At 44.3% G+C, this 22,417-nt stretch overlaps 2 protein-coding genes across 2 annotated transcripts in view; one reads left to right on the top strand and one right to left on the bottom strand.

Moving 5' to 3' along the window:
* Window positions 1–1,740: 1,740 nt before the first annotated feature.
* LOC144508009 (uncharacterized) lies at window positions 1,741–14,871 on the bottom strand. The gene is made up of 5 exons (XM_078235709.1): window positions 14,827–14,871; window positions 13,911–14,072; window positions 8,217–8,318; window positions 6,001–6,126; window positions 1,741–5,064 (listed from the first exon to the last, which is right to left on the bottom strand). The coding sequence occupies exons 2-5, from the start codon at window positions 14,064–14,066 to the stop codon at window positions 4,933–4,935; spliced, it is 516 nt and encodes a 171-aa protein (XP_078091835.1). The 5' UTR covers window positions 14,067–14,072; window positions 14,827–14,871; the 3' UTR covers window positions 1,741–4,932.
* A 425-nt stretch (window positions 14,872–15,296) lies between these two features.
* The window catches only part of chkb (choline kinase beta), a 63,607-nt gene continuing 56,486 nt past the window's right edge, over window positions 15,297–22,417 (top strand). Inside the window, exon 1 of the mRNA XM_078235708.1 lies at window positions 15,297–16,080. Within this exon, the coding sequence (XP_078091834.1) occupies window positions 15,782–16,080 (299 nt within the window). The 5' untranslated portion in view covers window positions 15,297–15,781. The remainder of the gene's footprint in view (window positions 16,081–22,417) is intronic.

The raw sequence follows: 22,417 nt of genomic DNA, 5'->3' as shown, positions 1-22,417 counted from the left end.
GGTTTGACGTTTTAAGTTTCCTTTCGACTTTGATTTTGGTTCGGGCTGTTCCCCCCTTCCTTTTGGGGAGCCGCCCCTTTTACTTTGTCCCTAAGTTAATTTGAGTTCGTTTACTTGATTGGTGCCGAAAGAGCTACCTAGCAGATCACGTAGCATTCGTGGAGAGTTTCTCTGGCCTTGCACTATCATCTCTTATGCTATTTAAATGATCCTACATTCCACCTGAACACTGCCTGCCTCTGTGCTTGCCTTAAGCTTGTTCAATTTGTGTTTAAGGACTGAAATGTTGACTCTTTTTCCATCTTTGCAGATAAGATATAGGAGCAGAATTTGGCCCATCGAGTCTGCTGCGTCATTCGAACATGGCTGATATGCTGCCCGATTTACTGCGTATAACATTTTCAGATTTTATTTCAAATAGATCCACGTTATAAACAAAAACAACTTGCTTAAAACAGACAGCCATTAAAATACAAAGGATAAATCTTTTCACAAATGCTCCATTTTACTCAAATATTATGTCAGGAAACAAGCAATATTGAGCACAACAGAGTGGGCAGAAATCTTAAGATCAGTTTGCAGTGAAGAGTGTAAAACATACAAAGAATAGCACAGGAACAGGCCCTTGGGCGACCAAGCCTTTTTTAAAATTCATTTGTGGGACATGGGCGTCACTGGCTGACCAGCATTTATTGCATATCTCTAGTTGCCCGAGGGCAGTTGAGAGTCAACAATATTGGTGTGGCTTTGGAATCATATATAGGCCAAACCAGGTAAGGACGGCAGCTTTCCATTCCCTAAAGGACATAGTGAACCTGATGGGTTTTTCTGACAATCGACAATGGTTTCATGGTCATCAGTAGATTCTTAATTCCAGATATTTTTTATTGAATTCAAATTCCACCATCTGCCATGGTGGGATTCAAACCTGGGTCACCAGAACATTATCTGAGTTTCTGGATTAATAGTCTTGTAATAATACCACTAGGCCATCACCCCATCCCCCCTCTGACCTCGTCGCTGACACATGACGCCTTTCTAAACTGAAAACCTTTTGCCTACGTAGTTGGTATCCCTCTATTTCCAGCCCACTCATGTATTTGTCAAGATGCCTCATAAACATTGCTATTCTATCTGCTTCTACCACCTTCTCTGGTAGTGCATTCCAGGCACTTACCACCCTCTAAAAAAAACCTTGCCTCTCACATATCCTTTAAACTTTCCCCTTTTACTTTAAAGCTACGTCCCCTGATAATTAACATTTCTACTCTAGGAAAGACTCCAACTATCCATGCCTCTCATAATTTTGTTAACTTTTATCAGGTCGCCCCTCAGCCTCTGACATTCAAGTAAAAACAAGTCAAGTTTTCCCAATTTCTCCTCATAGCTAATACCCTCCAAACCAGTCAACATCCTGGTAAACCTTATCTGTACCCTCTCCAAAGTATCCACATCCTTCTGGTAAAAATAAGTAGCTCTGGGCATGTTCCACACCAAATTTCCACATTCATGGATTCTATTTGTCAGCTCCAAGTGAATGATGTGTTACAGCTCAAATAATATAAATAGGCTACATAGCCCAGGGAAAAAGAAAGTTGAACCGATATTTTAAGTCAAAACCATAGCGCAGGACATCTTTAGAGATGCAGCAACCTCTGATCAAAAATGTTTATTCGGGAAGAGTTCCAAAGAAATAAAATCTAATTTTAAGGATCAGTAAGAAGTCTCTCAACACCAGGATAAAGTCCAACAGGTTTATTTGGAATCACGAGCTTTCAGAGCGCTGCTCCTTCATCAGGTGAGTGGAGAGGTAGGTTTCACAAACATAGCATATATAGAAAAAGACACAATTGCAAGATGTTTGGAATGCGAGTCTTTTTGGGTAATCAAGTCTTTACAGGTACAGGCAGTGCAAGTGGAGAGGGATAATCACAGGTTAGAGATGTGAATTGTCTCAAGCCCAGACAGATGATTTTGCAAGCCCAGGCCAAATGGTGGGTTACATGTAGTGTGACATGAACCCAAGATCCCGGTTGAGGCCGTCCACACGCGTGTGGAACTTGGCAATTTTAAGAATAGAATAATTGACACTGAAATCTGCTGATCTCTAATAAATTGCATGTGAAGATCAATTTTGAATGTAATTTTCAGATGAAGTTGATTTGGCTGGGAGATGGATAATCGCGTGGGTGCACAGGCGTAATGAATTCTATCGTTTAAAAGTTTTAGATTCTGTCCTTTTATTTTTATTAGAAATTCAAATATCCAATTTTATATTGGAATCTGCCTGCCTCATGTAAACTTGTTATGGCTCTGCAATTACATCATCCTTGATGAAGTAGCATCTTATTTTACAGGATGCAGGTATCGTTTGCCTATCCTAATTGCTGACAAAGAGGTAGTGGTGAGCTGCTTTTATTGAACTGCTGCAGTCCATGTGGTGAAGAGAAGTCCACAGTGCTGTCAGGAAGGGAGTTTCAGGACTTTTGCCGTAACAGTGATATAGTTCCAGATCAGAATGGTGCACTGCTACCACTATACAAATCCTGTGTGGTCTTAACAAATGTGAAGGAATCCTTCACCATCAATCTGGAAAACTTGTTTAAAAACTGGCTGTAACAATTCACTCAATTCATGCTGTACAGAACAGGTCGTAAGTGAGATAGAATCTGAAGGAATATCAGTTCTGTGTCTTTGTTTTCCTTTTAAAGGGGGATGGGGCTGCAGGAGCAGAAGTTGAGGAAGCTACTACTCCTGCATATGTGGCTTGGGAGGACCCATTTCTGTGTATCTTTGGAAGCCCATAAACAAATGCAGCACGCTGCAAGGAAACTGTCATATAGTTCCTTCTCGCAGGTGCAACTGCAGATATTTAGGAAAAAAAAGCTTGCACAGGAAGAGCAAAGCGTTTTTAAATAGATCAATTTTTTAATGGATGCCCTAACCAATGCTTGCAAAATTAATTGAGTTGTTTTGAAGGGATTATAGGTTAGTTGGATATTCAGGGAGCAGAGACAAGGTAATGAATTTCTCATTGTCCTGTTTGCAAACATTGACACAGCCGATCACAGCATCCTGCTCCAAAGCTTTTCCACCATCATGCAGCTGGGTTGGATTTAACTGGCCTGTTTCCATTCTCTGCGCAACCAGAGTATCACCTGCAATGGCTTCTTCTTCTGTTCCCAATCCTATCATTTATCTCTTTGGCTCCAATTTCAAATCTAAATGACAAGTTCAATAACCATTACATCAGGGATCAGCACAAATTGTGAAAACATCAAAAGAAGTAGTTGAGAGGAGACGGAAAGTGTGTTGTCACTTAATGCAGAACAAGAGAGGTGAGTGATGGAGATGGGACTGCCAGGAAAAAGTAAGGGAAAACCTAAGATCAGACGGAAGAATGTGGTGGTAAGAGACTAAAATGCAGCAGGACTGGAAAGATGGGTGACTGACAGACGAGAAGCATGATCACAACCTCATGTAAAATGGGAGAAGCCAAATCCCTCTCCCTTTGGAGACATCATCTGAAAACACCCCATCAATTTTCACATCAACACTGATGACACCCAGCTTGATCTCCACATCTCTCACCACCTCCAGTCCCTGAATGGTCAGACTGCTTGTCCAACATGAAGTACTAGATGATCAGAAATTTCCTCCAATTGCCTTTTGTCTTTGCTGCAAACTCTGAGCCATCAGCTTCCAATCCCTTTCCCTGGCATCTATCTGAGGCTGAACTGGACTGTTCAAACCACTGAGGTCAGTTTTGACCCTACGAGGAGCCATAGATCACATATCCCCACCACCATAAAAGTCATCTAATTTCAATTCTGTGACATGACAATAACTCCATTCAGCTCATCCATGTATTTGTTGTGTCTAGACTCAAGTATCCTAGCTGGCCTCATGTTCTACTTTCTGTAAACACAAAACTCATGTGCTTACTCCTACCAACACCCCTTACCATTGTGCCCACTGACCTACATTGAGTTCAGTTCACCCATCTCTAATCTTTTCCACTCCCACAGCACTCTTGATATCTGCATTCCGAATTCTGGCCTCAAGCATTCCTTATTTTAATTGTTCTGCAATTGGGAGCACCGCTTTCAACTGCTTAGCCAGGCCCCAAGATCTGGAATTATCTTCCTAAACTTCCCCTTTCTCCTTTAAGATATTCCTGAAAATCTACCTTTTAATCAGGATTTGACCACCTGCCCTAATATCACTATGTGGCTGGGTGTCCAATTTTGCCCTAAAGGTGCATGTGATGTGCTTTGGCACATTTTGTATTTATTTAGCACCTTTAAGATAAACAAGTTGTAGTGAGTACTTGTAATGAATGGGGATGAATGGTAGAGCCACCAAGGTTAATAATATAGAAGCTGAATGACTAATCACTATTGCTGTTTGCATTTATTCAAGCACATTGAGACATTTGTGCTTCATAGTTGATTTTCAGCAGCGCAGTGATATTTGTAGGGAAACTTGTGTGTTTTAAGCTGGACCAGGCTTTTACCAAAGCTATTGCGAAATAACCAGAGACAGTTCTCTTAATACTAACACAAGGATGGCAGACATTCATTCTTTCCAGAAAGGGAAACCTGAACAGTCTCTCCTTGCTTGCTAACTAAGGATTCTGAGGACCATTGTTACACCATTATTTTTCAGACTGTGAATCAGATTTGAAATCTTCCCATCTGAGATTACAGCATGCAGTGTCTCATTAAAATGCTGATGAGATAAATGTTCAATAGCTTTGGCTACTTCAGCCACTTCATGAATTGCAATCCTGTGAACTTGATATTGAGTATGCAGTAACCACTCTTCACACGTATTCTCTGTAGATTTGTTCCGGGTCAATATTTATCTTGGTTGGCCCACTGTCACAACCTTAATGGAGAGCCAATGAATGGTGAACCATCTCTTCTGAAACTATTTGTTGGTCAAAATCAAGTCCATGTAAGCCCCAGTCATGAGGTCTTCTTTCTTTACCCCCAGCTCCTCCATCAGACTCTGGGCTATAGCTTCTCCTTCTTCCAGGCTTTGGTCTTCACCAAGAACGACCTTGGAGAAATCAGATCAACAGTCAAATACAAGATCAACACATTTACCCTTTTACAATCAGCATCATACTATCATCACACAAATGCAAATTTAAACAAATCAAAGCTCTTCCCATATGATCCCAATGGTTAAACCTCTTCCTATTTGCATCACTGAAGACAATCCCATTGGATCAGAGCCCACCCCAGTCATACCATTGAACACAACCCCAATGGATCAGTGGCTGAAATAGCCGAAATAAACACTCAATAGTTTTGTCTGTGTTTAATGTGGCTCTGTTTGGTGTTGAATTAATTCTCACAGATGGGAAGATTCCAAATCTGATCACCAGTTTGATTCCATTCATACCGCTGAATGCACTCTATTTCTAATTTTACAAGATTGATCTTGAGTGTCCAGTTAGTGTGAAAATGGGAGAGTTCCTGATATGTTTTTTGGGCAAGTTTTCACACCCAATCTTGTGCACTTAGTCTCTGAAAAGATGGGCTAGTCAGTTTCTAGCCAGAGGCTGTGGGCTTAATTCACCAGCCAGCCTGTAGAGGGAGGTATTGCGCTTGTGCGGGTCTGATGTATGAGGAGAGATTGACTAGGTTAGGATTGTTTTCGCTGGAGTTCAGACAAATGTCGGGGGGGGGGGGGGGGGGGGATCTCAACCAGGTTTCAAGAAGCATGATAAGGAGAAAGAATAATGAGGCAGAGTTCTAGTTCCTGATTACTAATCTGCTGGAAAATGCTCTTATAGAGTGCGGGTGAAGACTAGTTGGGCTCAGCTCTGAAACTCTCAGTGGCTAAACGTTATGTTGATTCCATCTAGGTCCACATGGAGTAAAACTATACAGTTTTACTCCATGTGGACCTGGATGGAAGTTGATGGCTTCACTGGAGCAAGGAAATAAATATCACTGGTTTAAATTTAATGTATTGCAAATGTCTCACCTCCAATTCCATGAAGCTACCTAATCCTTGCACTTGATCTACATGAACTCGTGTTTGCCCAACCATATACAACCAACGCTCTTTCTTCACCACGCCTTTCACTCCTAGAGCATCAGACAAAACTTTCTAAACAGAGAGAAAATTACAATTAAAATGGAAAAGCAAAATATTGCACATGTTGGAAATGTGAAATAAAAACAAAACACTGGAAACATTCAACAGGTCAGGCTACTTTCTATGGAGCATGAAAAATGTTAACATTTCAGGTCAATTTCCTTTTAATAGAACAGGAAAAAGACATATGAAAGCTTTCAATTACGTATGGAGGCAGCAAAGAACAAAAACATCCGTAATAAGATGGAAAGTAGGAGAGATTAAATGGCAAAATATATGATGGTACGAGGCAGAATGGGATGTCAATGGGACAAGTTGCTTCAGTGCATCTTGTATATGATACACATTGCAGTCAGTGTTGGAGAGAGTGAAGGTTTAAGGTGGTAGATAGGCTGCCAATCAAGCAGGCTCTGTGCTGGAAGATGTCAAGTGGAGAGTATTCCATCATGTGTTTTGTAGATGGCGGACAGGCTTCAGGGATTCAGGAAGCAAGTTACTCGCTCAAGTACTCCCAACCTCTGACCTGCTCTTATATCTACAGTATTTATATGGCTAACCAGGTTTGCATTTGGTCTCCCCATTGTAGAAGAAACTGCACAGTGACCAGTGTATAGTTTGTTAAATTAGTCCATTGAGATAGTGCTTCCTAACCAAGTGCATGTTTCAAAACTTTCCACTAGAAGAGCAGGATCTTAAGTTGTATCGTCAGCAAGTAGCTCCTATTCGATAATGCAGGGAAACCTAGGGAAAGTATGGTGCTAAAGAAAAGTAAAGCTTCAATTACACAGCTGGACATAAAACGGGAACCTTCAAAGGGTTAAAGAGCAAAAGAGTTATAAATGGAAAGCTTATACTCCTATCCAGCACACTCATGAAGCAGGTATATATTGATACCACTATATTTCATTTATTGCACTATACTAAATCAGGTTAAATACTTGCAGAAATCAATCAATTTATTCTTTAATCCTGCGTGGGATTCCTAAACACAACTACTTATACAATTGATTCATCACGAGGAGAATAATTTGCCAAACACATCTGGCATGTAGCCTCACCACAGAATACACTGACAAACATCACAGGTGCACACCTGTGATTTTCTATCCATAAGCTGTTTATGCAGTTAAGCAAGGGTAACTTTTAGCTGTATCATGTTCATTTTATACCTGACCTAATTTGTTTTCCCTTTCATTCACTGATTTGAGGAAAATTGCAGGATATCTCAAAAAAGTGGCAAACTAGACTGATAGATGGTTGATGCAATAGAATGCAATAATTTTAGAAATAAATAACTCAAGGGTAATTTGCTTAACAAGATATTGGATTAGAGAGACTGAGGGAGAAGATACAGTAGAAGCATAGATAGAAAAAAGCAAATGGGATTTGGTGTTGCATCTGTAGGAATAGGGAATATAAAAGCGTGCATAAGATTGAATTTATACGAGACATTAGGCCAAGTCAGATTATTGAAGGTATTTTGGACACCCCATTTTAGGAAGCATAATAGAACAACAAGAATGTGCAGCAAAGATTCACTAAAATATCAAGATGAGAAATTATTAAAAAGGCTCAAAAACTGAATATTTGTAAATTAAAAAAATTAAATGCAAAAACTAGTATCGTTTTTCAAAAATAAGAAGGCTGCTTGCACTGTGATAGTAAAGCATAGACTCAGGATTAACAATGATCAAAGGGGAAGAAAGAAAATAGGGATTTTGCCATATATGGGATGCCATAAGTTTAAAGTTTATTTATTAGTGTCACTGCAATGAAATTACTGGGAAAAAGGGGATAATAAAGCAGGCACTATATCACTTAAACAGGAATCGAATAAGTCAAAAATGGAATATAAAAGGAAAGGATTAGGAAACGGGATCAATTAGATGGTTCCGGTTGTAGAGCTGTGGACATGCACCACTTCACTCTGTACTGGTGTTTTTACAATTCACCCATCAAAAGCACAAAGATTATCCAAATAAATAAAAGCCGTACTAATATTGAATGATTTTAGTGTTGGCTTTGTATAATTCTCAAGACAGAATCCACAGCAACGATACAGTAAAAAGACATCAGGCATTCAAAAGGACTCAAATACCCACCATGAGCCCATCTGGATCCGCTGTGGGGGATATTGAATAGTCTGAAAGCTTGGGTCCATCCATGTCAGCACGCTGATAGAATATGAGCTGGCCACTTCCATTCTGGAAAAGAAAAGTTATGAATAAGACACAAGAACATAGAAAACAAGAGATGGAAAACAAAAGAGACAAGAGAAATAAAAAGATAGGCCTTTAATACACAACACACTTGTACAATTACATATCCAATTAGTTATTTTAATGTGCAGTTATTGCTGCTAGGTCGGTCCAAACATGGAACTGAATCTCAGGTGAGGCGAAAGTGACCGTCCTTGAAACCAAGACAACACATCTACGATTTACAGAACCCATTGCAGCAACCTACTCAGCTTACTTTGACAACACCTTCCAAACCAGCAACCTTCATCACTTAGGAAAAGGACAGCAGGTGCATGCGAACGCCACCACCTCCAAATCATACTACTCTGCTTAGATATATATTGGTGTGGAGATGCCGGCATTGGACTGGGGTAAACACAGTAAGAAGTCTCACAACACCAGGTTAAAGTCCAACAGGTTTATTTGGTAGCAAAAGCCACTAGCTTTCGGAGCGCTGTTCCTTCGTCAGGTAAGTGGGAGTTCTGTTCACAGAACTCTATGAACAGGACGTTTCTGTGAACAGAACTCCCACTTACCTGACAAAGGAACAGCGCTCCGAAAGCTAGTGGCTTTTGCTACCAAATAAACCTGTTGGACTTTAACATGATGTTGTGAGACTTCTTACTGTAGATATATATTGCCACTCTTTCATCATTTAAGAGGTTTCACCCAGCAACCTCCTACCGAACAGTACTGTGGATGTATATGTATTCACACAGACTGTAACGTTTCAAGATGCAGCTTACTACCACTTTCTCATGGGTAACAAATGCCAGCCTTGCTAGCTATGTCCACAACCAGAGGATGAATTTTAAAAACTCCTCCTACAATTAGTGAAATATTGGGAGGATGTATAAATATGGAGATTGGGACGCATAGCATTGTTACAAAACCATGTGGTTAGAATTAATTTTAAGTGGAAGAAAAGTAGAATAGCTCAAATTGTAAAGGTAATTAATTTCTAGAATGCACTCAGGGCCATTTTTTCTGAAATTGTCCAGGGAACAGACCAGATAGGATGTAGTGATGAGTTGCATGCAGAATTATTTAACATTCTGACATTAAAGGAGTATTTGTAACTAGATAACCATAATATAATTGAATTTGATGTGAAGTTTGAGGAGGAATAAAAAATGAAGGCTTTAAATTTCAATAAGTTAACTTCAAAAGGATGAGAAATAAATTAAACTTAGTAGAACAATAGGATTATCGAAAGCACATAAAACCATACAAAACCAGCACATATTCCTAAAGCCACTTGCGTAGTTAGACAACCATGATTAACAAACGAGCTCAAAGACAATATCAAAGAAAGATTAAACACAAATCTAGGAAAAGTGGGAATCCAGCAGATTAAGTGATAAATAGTAACAAAAAAACGGTGCAAAAATGGATGAATAGTGATCAAAACATCCAAAGAATGTGACAATGTTCCTCGGACAGCTGTTCTTGCCACATCCTGAGATCCACACTCAGTGCTATACACCGTCATAGAAACTAGAAGCAGGTGTAGGCCATTCAGCTCCTCGAGCCTGCTCCGCCATTCATCTTGATCATAGCTGATCATCGAATTCAATATTCTGATCCCCCTTCCTCCCATATCCCTTGATCTATTTAGCTCCAAGAGCTATAACTAATTTCTTCTTGAAATCAGACAACGTTTTGGCCTCGATTACCTTCGGTGGTAGCGAATTTCCACATTCACCACACTCAAAGTGAAGAAATTTCTCCTCACCTCAGTTCTAAAAGGTTTACCCCTTATCTTCAAACTATGACCCCTAGTTCTGGACTCCCCCACCATTGGGAACATTCTTTCTGAATTTACCCTGTCTAACCCTGTTAGAATTTTATTAGTTTCTATGAGATCCCGTCTCACTCTTCTAAACTCCAGTGAATATAATCCTAACCAACTTAATCTCTCCTCATATGACAGATCTGCCATCCCAGCAATTAGCCTGGTAAACGTTCGCTGTACTCCCTCTAGAGCAAGGACATCCTTCCTCAGATAAGAACACCAAAACTGCACACAATACTCCAGGTGTGGCCTCACCAATGTCCTATACAATTGCAGCAAAACATCCCTATCCCTATACTCAAATCCTCTCGCTATGAAGGCCAACATAACATTTGCCTTCTTTACTGCCAGCTGTCCTTGCGTGCATACTTTCAGCGACTGATGCACGAGGATTCCAAGGTCTTGTAGAGTATCCACCTCTCTCAATTTACACCCACCCAAGTAAGTCTTCCTATTATTGCTACCAAAGTGGATTACCTCACATTTATCCACGTTATACTGCATCTGCCATGCAGATGCCCACACACTCGGCTTGTCCAAATCACGCTGATGCATCTCTGCATCCTCCTCACTGCTCACCCTCCCACTCAACTTTGTATCATCTGCAAATTTGGAGATAATACATTCAGTTCATAATGTGAACAGTTGAGGTCCTAGCACAGATCCCTGTGGAACCCCCACTAGTCACTGACTGCCAATCAGAAGAAGACCCATTTAAGCCAACTCTTTGCTTCCTATCTACTAACCAGTTTTCTGTCCATGTCAAGACATTGCCTGTGCTTTATCCCATGTGCTTTAACCTTACGTAGTAATCTGTTATGTGGGACCTTGTCAAAAGCCTTCTGAAAGTCTAAATAAACCATATCCACTCGCTCTCCTTGGTCAACTCCACTAGTTACATCCTCAAAAAATTCCAATACAGTTGTCAAGCATGATTTCCCTTTTGTAAATCCCATGCTGACTTTGTCTGATTATGCCACTGCCTTTCAAATGTCGAGCAGCACCATCTCAAAGCTGTCCTTGTCCCCAGTTCCATTTCATTCTTTGTCTCATCCAGCAACTTAATACAAAACATTTTCTCTTCCTTTCAGATGTTAAAGAATGCAAACTCCAACAACTCCTTCGGAATTTGCTGCATTCCATTCTCTCAGGGTCAACCCTGACTTTGTTATCAAACCTTCTGACAAGGGTGATGCTGTTGTTGTCTGGCATACTGACCTCTACCTCGCAGAGCGTAAATGCCAACTCAGACACTTCCTCCTAACTACCCAGAACCATGGCTCCACCACCGAGCAGCATGACCCCACGACTGAACATTAAGCAATTGTTTCCAGGACTGCCACTGACCTCATTGCCCCTGGAGATTTTCCCTCCACAGACTCCAACCTCATAGTCCCACAACCCCACATCGCCCACTTCTAACTCCTTTCCAAAATCTGCAAGCAAGACTGTCTTGGTAGACACATCATGTCAGCCTGTTATTGCCTCATGGAACTCATCTCTTCATATCTTGACTCTATTCTCTCTCTTCTTGACCAGTCTCTTCTCACCTACATCCACAATTCCTCTGATGCCCTCAGAAATATCAACAAATTTTAGGAGCCTGATCCCACTTGCTCTTCACTATGCATGTCCAATCGCTCTACACCCCTAATCTCCCTCTCCAATAGGATGGTCTGAAGAGCCTCCATTTCTTACTTGAGCCGAGGTCCGAACCACCCCTGTCCACCACCACTCTCCTCCACCTAGCTGAACTGTTTTCTCACTCAACAATTTCACCTTTAACTTGTCTCACATCTTGCAAATAAAAAGTGTAGCTACAGGTACCTGTATAGGCTCCAGTTATGCTCGTCTTTTTGTGGGGTGTGTGGAATATTCCTTGTTCCAGTCCTACTCAAGCCCCCTCCCACAATTCCTTTTCCAGTTCATTGATGACTGTATCCATGCCATTTCATGCTCTCATATGGACCTGGAAAAATTCATTGATTTTGCTTCCAATTTACACTCCTCTCTCACCTTTATAGTCCATAACCAGCATTTCCCTTTCTTGACCTCACTGTCTCCATTTCTGGTGATAAACTGCCTACAAATATTCATCTCAAGCTCCCTGACGCCTACAGCTACCTCAACTATATCTTCTCATACCCCACTTACTGGAAGGACTCAACCCATTCTCCCAGTTTCTCCACCTGTTGCATCTGCTCCGATGATGCAACCTTCCAAAATGCTGCTTCTGACATTCTTACTTTTCCTAACTGAGGGTCCCACGGTTTCACCTCCCCCACCCCTTGTGGTTGATAAGGCACACAATTGCGTATGGTCTACCAACCCGGTATCCAGAACTAAGATAAGTTTATTTATTAGTATCACAAATAGGATTACATTAACACTGCAATGAAGTTACTGTGAAAATCCCCTAGTCGCTGCACTCTGACACCTGTTCGGGTACACTGAGGGAGAATTTAGCATGGCCAATGCACCTAACCAGCCCATCTTTTGGACTGTGGGAGGAAACAGGAGCACTCAGAGGAAACCCAGGCAGACATGGGGAGAATGTGTAGACTCCACACAGACAGTGACCCAAGCCGGGAATTGAACCCGGGTCCCTGGCGCTGTGAGGCAGCAGTGCTAACCACTGTGCCACTACTTGTCCTCATTTTGTCCTCTATCCGCCACCATATTCAAAGGATCATCCTCCACCATTTCTACCAAGTCCAGCATGATGTCACCATCAAACACATCTTCCCCTCACCCCGTCAGCATTCCATCAGGACTGTTACTTCCACGTCAACCTGGTCCACTCCTCCATCACCCCCGACTCCTCAGCTCCTTCCCACATAATCACAGAAGCTGTAACATTGCCCCTTTTCTCCCTTCCTTCCTCACTGCCCAAGGCTCAAACATTCCTTTCAGGTAAAGCAGCGTTTCACTTGCACTTTCTTTAATTTGGTCTGCTGTAGTCACTGGTCCTCTAGATTGGGAGATCAAAATGCAGACTGGATGACTGCTTTGTACAACACTTTCCCCAAATCCGCAAGCATGACCCCAACTTTCCATTTTAACTCACTTGCCATCTTGTTCTCAGGTCCACAAGACCGTCTGTGGTCTGTTGCAATGTTCCAGTGTAGCCCAACGCAAACTGGAGGAACAGCACCTCTTCCTCCGATTAGATACTTCACAGTTTTCTGGACTTATCAGGTTAAACAACTTCAGACCATGAAGTCTCTCCTCCACCTTGACCCCCTTTAAAATCCAATTTTTAAAATCCCAACCACTCCCCTCTCGTCCACAGGACCATCTGTCACTTGCTGTTAAGTTTTGCTTTAAAAGAGCACTGACCCTTCTTCTGCCATCTTACCTTTATGCTACAATCAGTACTTTATTTCATTTTTAACACTACCATTAACATTCTCTTTGAATAGTGCCCATGACATCTTTGTCAAATCTCTCAGCTCCTAACTATTTTGCTCTACCTGCTTGAATCCCTCTTAAACAGTGTACAAGTCCATCACGTTTCTCCCTCTCTTTAACTCTGAAGAGTCATATAGGCTCAAAACATTAACTCAGTTTCTCCCTCCACAGGCATGACCAGACCTGCTGAGATTTTCCAGCACTTTGGTCCAATCAGGGTCACAATCCCTGATATTAAAAACAATCAGAACTAGTCCTGATCAGACTCGCCAATGTGTGATTGCTCAAATTGACCTCCTCCTGCATCCCCACCAATGGAGGCTGGGATACTCTTTTGCAATCTTACTCACCTTCAGATTGCGCAGTTTAAGACGTCCTTTCAAAACATTGAAGAAGGTATCTTCTTGCATTATTAAAACCCCCTCTGATTTGCTGAGTCTTTTAGCATTTAATATCAGCTGATCCCTGTCACGGACTGCAGCTTTGATCTCCACATTGCGAGGCATTATCAACTGAAACAAGAAACACAATCTTAAGTATGAAAGCTGTGACAGGAAGAAATTTTAAGAACTGAGTGGCCAATTCTCCCTAGATAAAAGGAAACATGCCTGGTGCTGAATCATTGCACCCAGGAAGTTTTCAAATTCAGTGCCTCATTTGTGCTGACCTCAGCCAAATAGACAATTCCCCTTAGAGCTCCTGCTGCTCATGACTGTCTTGATTCTCATTTGCAATGGCCAGTATGTCATACTACAGCCAGCTATGATCTGAAATGCACTGCCTGAAAAGAAACAGATTCAATCATAACTTCAATTTCAATTAACCCGTAACAGAAAAAAAAACAGGATGGTGGAGTCTGCACGTTCTCCCCATGTCTGCGTGGGTTTACTCTGGGTGCTCTGGTTTCCCCCCCATTCAATCTCCTTTCACTGAAGAAGCCATTAAAACCATACACCCCACAGCCATTCGGCCCATCGTGTCTGTGCTGCCTCTTCCTGATGGGAGTTTTCAATTCGTCTCACTCTTAACCCACCATGCTTTCAGGCAGTGCATTCCAGATCATAGCTGGCTGTAATATGACAAGACAGTCCCCCCCCCCGGGCCGGGGGGGCTCTGATTCTTTTGCAAATTAGTGTCAGGATTTCTAGAACAATCTGCCAGCCGCACTGCCTGAAGGCGCAACCTCAGTGAGGGGAATCGGACAGCGGCCCCAAGAGGCTTTCTCCCCGAAAGCTCTACGGTTCCCAACTACTAAACTCAACTCACCTCAGCTACCTCCCGTCCTCGAACCCAACGGCGCCGCCCCCCCTTTTGCAGACACCCTCTTCGCGCCCTTTTCACTCTCACTTGCCATTTGTCCGAGTGGCTGCCAATCACCCGCGGTGTGCACCAATCAGAGATCGGGAGTATTATTCCCCCCTCCCTTTGTGTGTGGGGTTGTCCTCTTGAGGTGGAGCCGTCAATCAAATCAGAAGCCCCGCCCTCCGCGCCATTCTCATCGCTGATTGGTCACCCCTGCTGTCAATCGGGTCTTGGGCTCCCGCCCTCTCTCCATTTCCTTTGCGCTGATAGGACGGCGCCGCTGGGTTTTGGACAGATCCCATTGGCCTGGTCAGAATATGTCACACCCCCTTTCGGGGCATTGTCCGCGCTCAGCCAAACAATCCCCCGCCCTCAGGAAACTCTCACCCAATCACCAGCGGGCAACAGGTCAGGCCGCGCGCGAGCCGGCGCCTGATTGGTGGAGGGCGAGCTGCCGCAGGGTCGCGTGCGGCCCCCGGCTGTCTCGCCTCATGAACTGCCGCGGAGGCGGAGCGCAGCGATTAACAGTCTGGTTGAGGCCTATAAAGGTGGCGCCGGCAAACCGAGTCCCAGCCCCCTCACACGATCCTCGAGTGTCGCCTGGGTATAACTGGTCTGTTGCCTGGCGTTTGAGATCCCAGCACCGCCGCGCTCTCAGCTCTCACCCGATGTCCGGCTTAAAGGCAGTGGGTCGGCGTGGCGCAGGCATGATTTTGTTATCGGCCGACCTTTAATCGGTTGCTCCTCCCCCCCCCCCCCCTCCTGGATTATCGCCAGTCGAAATCTTTTCTTTTAAACATTGGGGCCCATTGAATTTTTAAAACCTCCTTTTGCCCATCGGGTGTCTTTGGTTTTGTTTCCATCGCTCCCCTCAGCTGCCCACACCCACCTCCCAATTGCTCCCGGCGACGGTGAGAATATGGAGGCGAAGGCTCTGTGCAAGGGAGACGGAGCTTGCAACGCGGTGACCCCAGAACCTCACCGGCTGCGCCCCATCGGGACCAGAGACCGTTCCGCAAACCCCACTCCCCGAGGCGAGGAGCCCGACGCCAACGGCGGGGAGGAGTGCGAGGACTCGGAGGCCGAGCAGTACCGGGATGGCCGCAGTGAGGAGGTGGACTGGGAGACCAAGCTTCGGTCCTACACCTGGTGCAAAGAGTTCCTGGCTGGGTCCTGGAAGCTGATCACGGTGGAGGAGTTCCAGATCTCAGTCATCAGGTAAGGCGAGGGAAAGTGCTTATCCCAGATTCTCCAAAACTGCGGGTGCTGGAAGCCTGAGATAAAAACAGCATGCTGGGGTTGGGGAGAGTTAAGGTTTCCAGTCCCTATGGCTCATCTTCAGAGTTGAAGAACTCGAAACGTCAACTCTTGTTTCTCCTCCCAGATGCTGCAAGATCTGCTGAGCTTTTCCAGCATTTTCTGTTTTTATTTCTTATATATTTCTTATCTTTGACTTGGCGCTTTAGGTATTTTTTTGGTCGCATAGAGGAATTTCACAGTACCTTTATTGCAGCGTTAATGTGAGCCTTGTGACTAATAAATAAACTTTACTTTTACCTTCATAATGCAAGAAAAAACATGGGGGAATGATCAAGGTGTACAAAATTTGAGGGATATGAATAGGGTAGATGAGAAGAAGCCTTGCGCCTTAGTGGAGGGGTCAATACATAGGAATTAGGAGCACAAGTAGGTAAATTCAGCCCTGCAAGTTTGCTCTGTCATTCAATCAGATCATAGCGGATCCCACCCTGGTCACTGCTATGTTCGCGGCCAGGTGTCCCTGGAGAGGGAGCATGCAGTGTCCATGGGCACGGTTGACGCCTTCCATGCCTGTTGGGGTGCGTTATTGACCCTAACGATCAAATTAAAATGTGATGTTTTTAAGTTTCCTTTGTACTTTGATTTTTGTTCGGGCTGTTTCCCCCCCCCCCCCCTCCTTTTGGGGAGCTGCCCCTTTTGCTTTGTCCTGACTTAATTGGAGTTTGTTTATTTGGTTTGACCTAAAAAGAGGTCAAATTCACCTCCCCACCTGTTCCCCATATCCCCCTCCTTTTTTTAATTAGAAATATGACTATCTCCCTCTTGAAACAATTCAATGATTCAGACTCCACTGTGCTATGGGGTAGCAAGTTCCACAGATTCACCATCCTCTGCAAGAAGCAGTTTTTCCTCATCTCAGTTTTAAATCTACCACTTCTCGACCTCTACCTGTGACCTATTGTTCTAGATTGTGCGTCATTTACTTTATCAATCCATTAAAAATTTTTATGTAACTCTATTAGATCCCCTCTCGCCCTTCTAAACTCCAGTGAATACAAGCCCAAACTGTTTAATCTCTCCTCATACGTCAAGCCCTTCATCTCCAGAATCAATTAAGTGAACCTTCTCTGTACTGCCTCCAATGCCACCACATCCTTCCTCAAATAAGGAAACCAAAACTGGACACAATACTCCAGATGTGGTCTCACCGACACCCGACACAATTGTAGCAACTCTCCTCTTCTCTTATACTCCCCCCTCCACAGTGGTGTGCCATGGCGACGTATTTCTTCCGCCAGTGGCACGGCCTCAATTATGACGTGCAGCTCCTGCATATCGAACTGGGGCGTGCTTCGACCACCCTGCAGGAGTTGCCCGTCTTTTACCAGGACCTCCTCACTGTCTGGAACAAGGTCGCCTCGCGACGCAGCTCTCCCCCGTCAGGAGTAGCGGCTCTCGTGCGAGAGCCGCTGCTCAGGAATCCGCTCCTCCAGCCGTATAACTTCAGGTGGCTGGCGGAGGGGGGGGCTGTGGACGCCGGGGTGACCAGAATCGGGGACGTGCTCGATGGCGGAGGAGCGGGCTGGATGAGTCCCGGCGTGCTGGCTGAGCGCGCGGGGACGTCCGTCCGGCGCGCGGCCAAAGCCATCCTAGACCTTAGGACGGTCGTGCTCGGCCCCGAAACTGCACGCAAACTTGAGACGGCGCAGGCGTGCGGTGGGATCCCGCCCGAGCGTTCCCCTGTTCGGGCGGAATTCCACATTGGCCCAAAGCCTCAGCCCCCTCCCCTGGGTGAGGTGCCCCACAGCCTGAGCCGCCTCGCGGAAATGCCCTCCGTGCCTTTTTCTACCGCGCGGAGGCGTTTCCTGTGCGGGCTGCTGCTGCACACCTTCCACTACCGCCTCCTCGCCTGTCGCCCGGATACACCTTGGCGGGCCTTGTTGCCGCCGGGCGGCGGAGGTCCCCGCTGGAGGTCCCTCTACGGAGGGATCTCCCCCAAGTACGTTGGGGACCTGGGGTGGAGGGTGATGCATGCAGCAGTTCCGCACAACCGTAGGATTCACTGGTTCACGGGCTCCGAAGACTGCCCTTTCTGCGGCCTTGTGGAGTCCGTGGACCATGTCTATGTTGAGTGTCTTAGGCTGCACTCCCTTTATGTTTTCCTGAAGAACCTTTTATTGATGTTTTGTTTGCACTTCAGTCCCACGCTCCTGATCTACGGACACCCGGTGCGGAGAGGGGAGGGTCGGGATGGCGACCTCCTCGTGAACCTGCTCCTGGGCCTGGCGAAACGCGCCATTTACCGGTCCAGGCAGCGGGCGATCGAGGGGGCCGTCCATCCTGACTGTCTTCCCCTCTACCGCGGCTACGTTCGCGGCCAGGTGTCCCTGGAGAGGGAGCATGCGGTGTCCACGGGCGAGGCTGACGCTTTCCGCGCCCGCTGGGCACCGCAGGGGTTGGGGTGCATTATTGACCCTAATAATCACATTTTAATTTGATGTTTTTATGTTTCCTTTGCATTTTGATTTCTGTTCGGGCTGTTCCCCCTCCTTTTTGGGGAGCTCCCCTTTTACTTTGTCCTGATTTAATTTGAGTTTGTTTACTTGGTTTGACCTAAAAAAAAGAGGTCTTATACTCCTGTCTCTTTTTTCAAGTTTATTTATTAGTGTCACAAGTAGGCTTACATTAACACTGCAATGAAGTTACTGTGAAAATCCTCTAGTTGCCACACCCTGGTACCTGTTTGGGTATACGGAGGGAGAATTTAGCATAGCCAGTGCACCTATCCAGCACAACCTTTGGACTGTGGGAGGAAACTGGAGCACCCAGAGGAAACGGACACAACGAGAGCGTGCAGACTCCGCACACAGTGACCCAAGCTGGGAATCTAACCTGGGTCCCTGGTGCTGTGAGGCAGTTGTGCTAACCACTGTGTCACTGTGCCACCCAACATCCCATTTGCCTTTTTTATTACATGTTGCACCTGCATTTCTGCAAATCATGAACATGAGCACCTGATCCTTCTGCCTGGACGCATTTTGAATCTGCTTCCCATTTAGGTAATAATTTGCCTTTTTGTTTTTTTTTCTGCCAAAATGGATAACCTCACACTTATCCACATTAAACTCCATCTGCCAAATTTCAGCCCACTCTCCTAGCCTATCTATATCCGTCTGTAAAATCTTTATCTCCTCTTCACTGCCTGCTTTCCCACCTATTTTAGTATCACGCACAGATTTTGCTACGTTACACTCTGTCCCTGCTGGCAGATCGATTTTATATAGATTGTAAACAGTTGAGGTCCAGGACTGACCCCTGCACCAGGCAGTGAAGGACCCATTTATCCCGACCCTCTGTTTTCTGTCAGTCAGCCAATCCTCAATCCAATCTAGTACTGTATCCCTAATCCCTTGCAATCTCACCTTCTGGATCAGTCTTTTATGTAGCACCTTGTCAAATGCCCTTCTGGAAGTCTAGATATATCACATCCATAGCCCCCCCCCCCCTTTTTTTTCGTCAAGCATGACTTTTCCTTCATAAAACCATGCTGACAATGATGGATTGAGCTTTGTCTTTCCAAATGCTCCTTAATGATTGATTCCAGCAACTTCCCCACCACAGAAGTCAACATAACTGGCCTATAGTTTCCTACTTTATGCCCCTCTCTTTTTGAATAGGGACGTCACATTAGCATGTTTCCAATCCACAAGGACCTTACCAGAATCCAAGTAATTTTGAAATATCATAACCAATGCATCCACTATCTCTGCTGCCACCTCCTTTAATACCCTAGGGTGCAGGCCGTCAGGTCCTAGAGACATATCTGCCTTTAATCCCGTTAGTTTATTCAATACCCCCTCCCTAATGATGGTTATTGCATCAAGTTGCTCTGCATTAACTACAGTTTTTGGAAAATCTTCATTATCCTCTACTGTGAAGACAGGCAAAATATTGGTTTTGTGCCTCTACCATCTGTGTTCCCCATTATTACCTCACCAGTATCATCCTCTAAAAGGCCAACATTTACTTTAGCTGTTCTCTTCCCTTTACGTACTTGTAGAAGCTTTTGTTATCAATAACCAGGGAGCACAGATTTAAAGTAAAGGGACAGAAGATTTAATGGACAGCACTGCTTGCCTCACATCGCCAGAGACCCGTTTTTGATTCCGGCCTTGCGTCACTATGTGGAGATTCTTGACTTGTGTAGGTTGTCCAGAGGGAGTTCTCCTTGTTGCCAATGTAGTAATTTGGGCAGGTGCCAGTTTCCCATCATCAACACCCTTTATTGTGCACCAAAGGTAAGGGCTGTGGCTTACAATCGGGTAGTCTTCACCTTGAAATCTACAACAATGATTTGGATAGAGTAACAGATTTAAGAACCCCAGCTGACCGTTTCCCATTGGGTGAGCCTCCGCTCGCTCAATAAGGCATCTTGTACTCCACAAAGCCCGCAGGGAGATCTATTCGTGATCCCCTGTGGCCATCATAACACCTGTAATCCTATCTCCTTGCAGTAAATGCAATACGCCATTTGCTTTCTGATTTGTTTGTTGTACCTGGATGCTAACTTTATGTTCCTTTATACAAGTAAACACAAGTCTCGCTGAACATCAATATTTGCAAGTTTTACTTTTTAAAAAAAATTCTGATTTTTCTATTCTTGTATCCAGAGTGAATAATTTCCTTGCAATATGCTCCGTCTATCATAATTCTTTGCAGCCTTTCTGGGTCCTCTTAGAAATCATAGAAACCCTACAGTGCAGAAGGAGGCCATTCGGCCCATCGAGTCTGCACCGACCACAATCCCACCCAGGCCCTACCCCCACATATTTACCCGCTAATCCTTCTAACCTACGCATCTCAGGGGCAATTTTAACCGGGCCAATCAACCTAACCCGCACATCTTTGGACTGTGGGAGGAAACCGGAGCACCTGGAGGAAACCCACGCAAACACGAGGAGAATGTGCAAACTCCACACAGACAGTGACCCGAGCCGGGAATCGAACCCAGGTCCCTGGAGCTGTGAAGCAGCAGTGCTAACCACTGTGCTACCGTGCCGCCCCTTGATGGTTTATATTTTCACCTAGCTTTATAGCGGCAATAACTTTGGGATGCTTTGTCTTTGTCTACCTCACTCTATCTCTTTGTCTCCTCCATTGTTATAGATTATAAATTACTGAGGTCCCAGCATTGATCTCTGGCTCTCCACTAGTCAAAGCATGAAAAGTGCTACGTGAATACTTGTCTGCATTTGAAGCTATCTGAGGCTAATACATTCAAGCCTTTAACAAAACGGGGTGTTATAGTGTGATGCAATGTAACCTCTAACTTTCCTTGAAGTGTGCAAACCCTTTAAATTTTTGTGTAGTTGGGCATGTGCAATGTTATAAAGCAAACAATTTTCGTGCGGCCGGACCTGGTATACTCAGCCAAAGCATGGCTGTAGGGCAGCACAGTGGTTAGCACTGCTGCCTCACAGCGCCAGGGCCCCCGGTTCGATTCCTGACTTGGGTCATTGTCTGTGTGAAATTTGCCCATTCTCCCAGTGTCTGCATGGGTTTCCTCCCACAGTCCAAAGATGTGCAGGTTAGGTGCATTGGCCATGCTAAATTCTCCCTCTGTGTACCTGAACAGGAGCATTGGTGTGTGGCTATGACCCTGGAATGAAGTTATGACTTCAGATCTTACTCTGACATGTTCCATCAGGTTTATAGGACAAAACTGGACCATTTGAACCAGTTGCACAGTGCTGGTGTTTTTGGTCCCCTCGAACCTCTTTATACCCTTTTCATCTCACCCTATCAACATTATCTCAAATACTCCATGTGGGTGTACCATCTATGTTGTCACCACTCGGTTTTAAAGAAATTTATCTTGAATTCCTGATTGAATAAATAGAAAATAGTTACTAATTAATGACCCCGAGTTTTTTTGAACCCTCAGCAAATGAAAACATGCCTGTCTACAGCTTTGACCCTCTTCATTTTTAAGAGCTCTTTAAGGTCACACTTCTGCTTGCATTGTGGTGATGTGGGATTGATTTCAGCAAGTCCTCAAATCTTTGAAAAGGCACAAGCAAATGTCTGAAAACTGTTGGATTATCATTTAGAATCTAATATTTGTCAGGGTGGGAGCACACTCTAGCCTACATGTGACTTCAATCCCACACCACATGTTTGATCCTTATTGTCCTCTGATCTGACCTAATAATCTGCTTTTATATGTTGAAACAATCTAGGGACAACCAAGCAATAAAAAAGGAAGAAACAGCCATAAAAAATATATGCTTGTTTT

This window comes from Mustelus asterias, chromosome 19 (genome assembly GCF_964213995.1).
Source record: "Mustelus asterias chromosome 19, sMusAst1.hap1.1, whole genome shotgun sequence".
NCBI lineage: Eukaryota > Metazoa > Chordata > Chondrichthyes > Carcharhiniformes > Triakidae > Mustelus > Mustelus asterias.
Note: the sequence above shows the minus strand (reverse complement) of the source record. Positions and strands in the feature narration are given on the sequence as shown.

Bases quoted from the DNA above. Each gene is read 5' to 3' on its own strand.
- LOC144508009 (XM_078235709.1), bottom strand. From the start codon at position 14,066: ATGCCTCGCAATGTGGAGATCAAAGCTGCAGTCCGTGACAGGGATCAG. The intron at 8,319-13,910 runs GTGAGTAAGATT...TTTCTTTTCCAG, and splicing joins TTAAACTGCGCAATCTGAAG to AATGGAAGTGGCCAGCTCAT. The intron at 6,127-8,216 runs GTGGGTATTTGA...CTCTCTGTTTAG, and splicing joins CGGATCCAGATGGGCTCATG to AAAGTTTTGTCTGATGCTCT.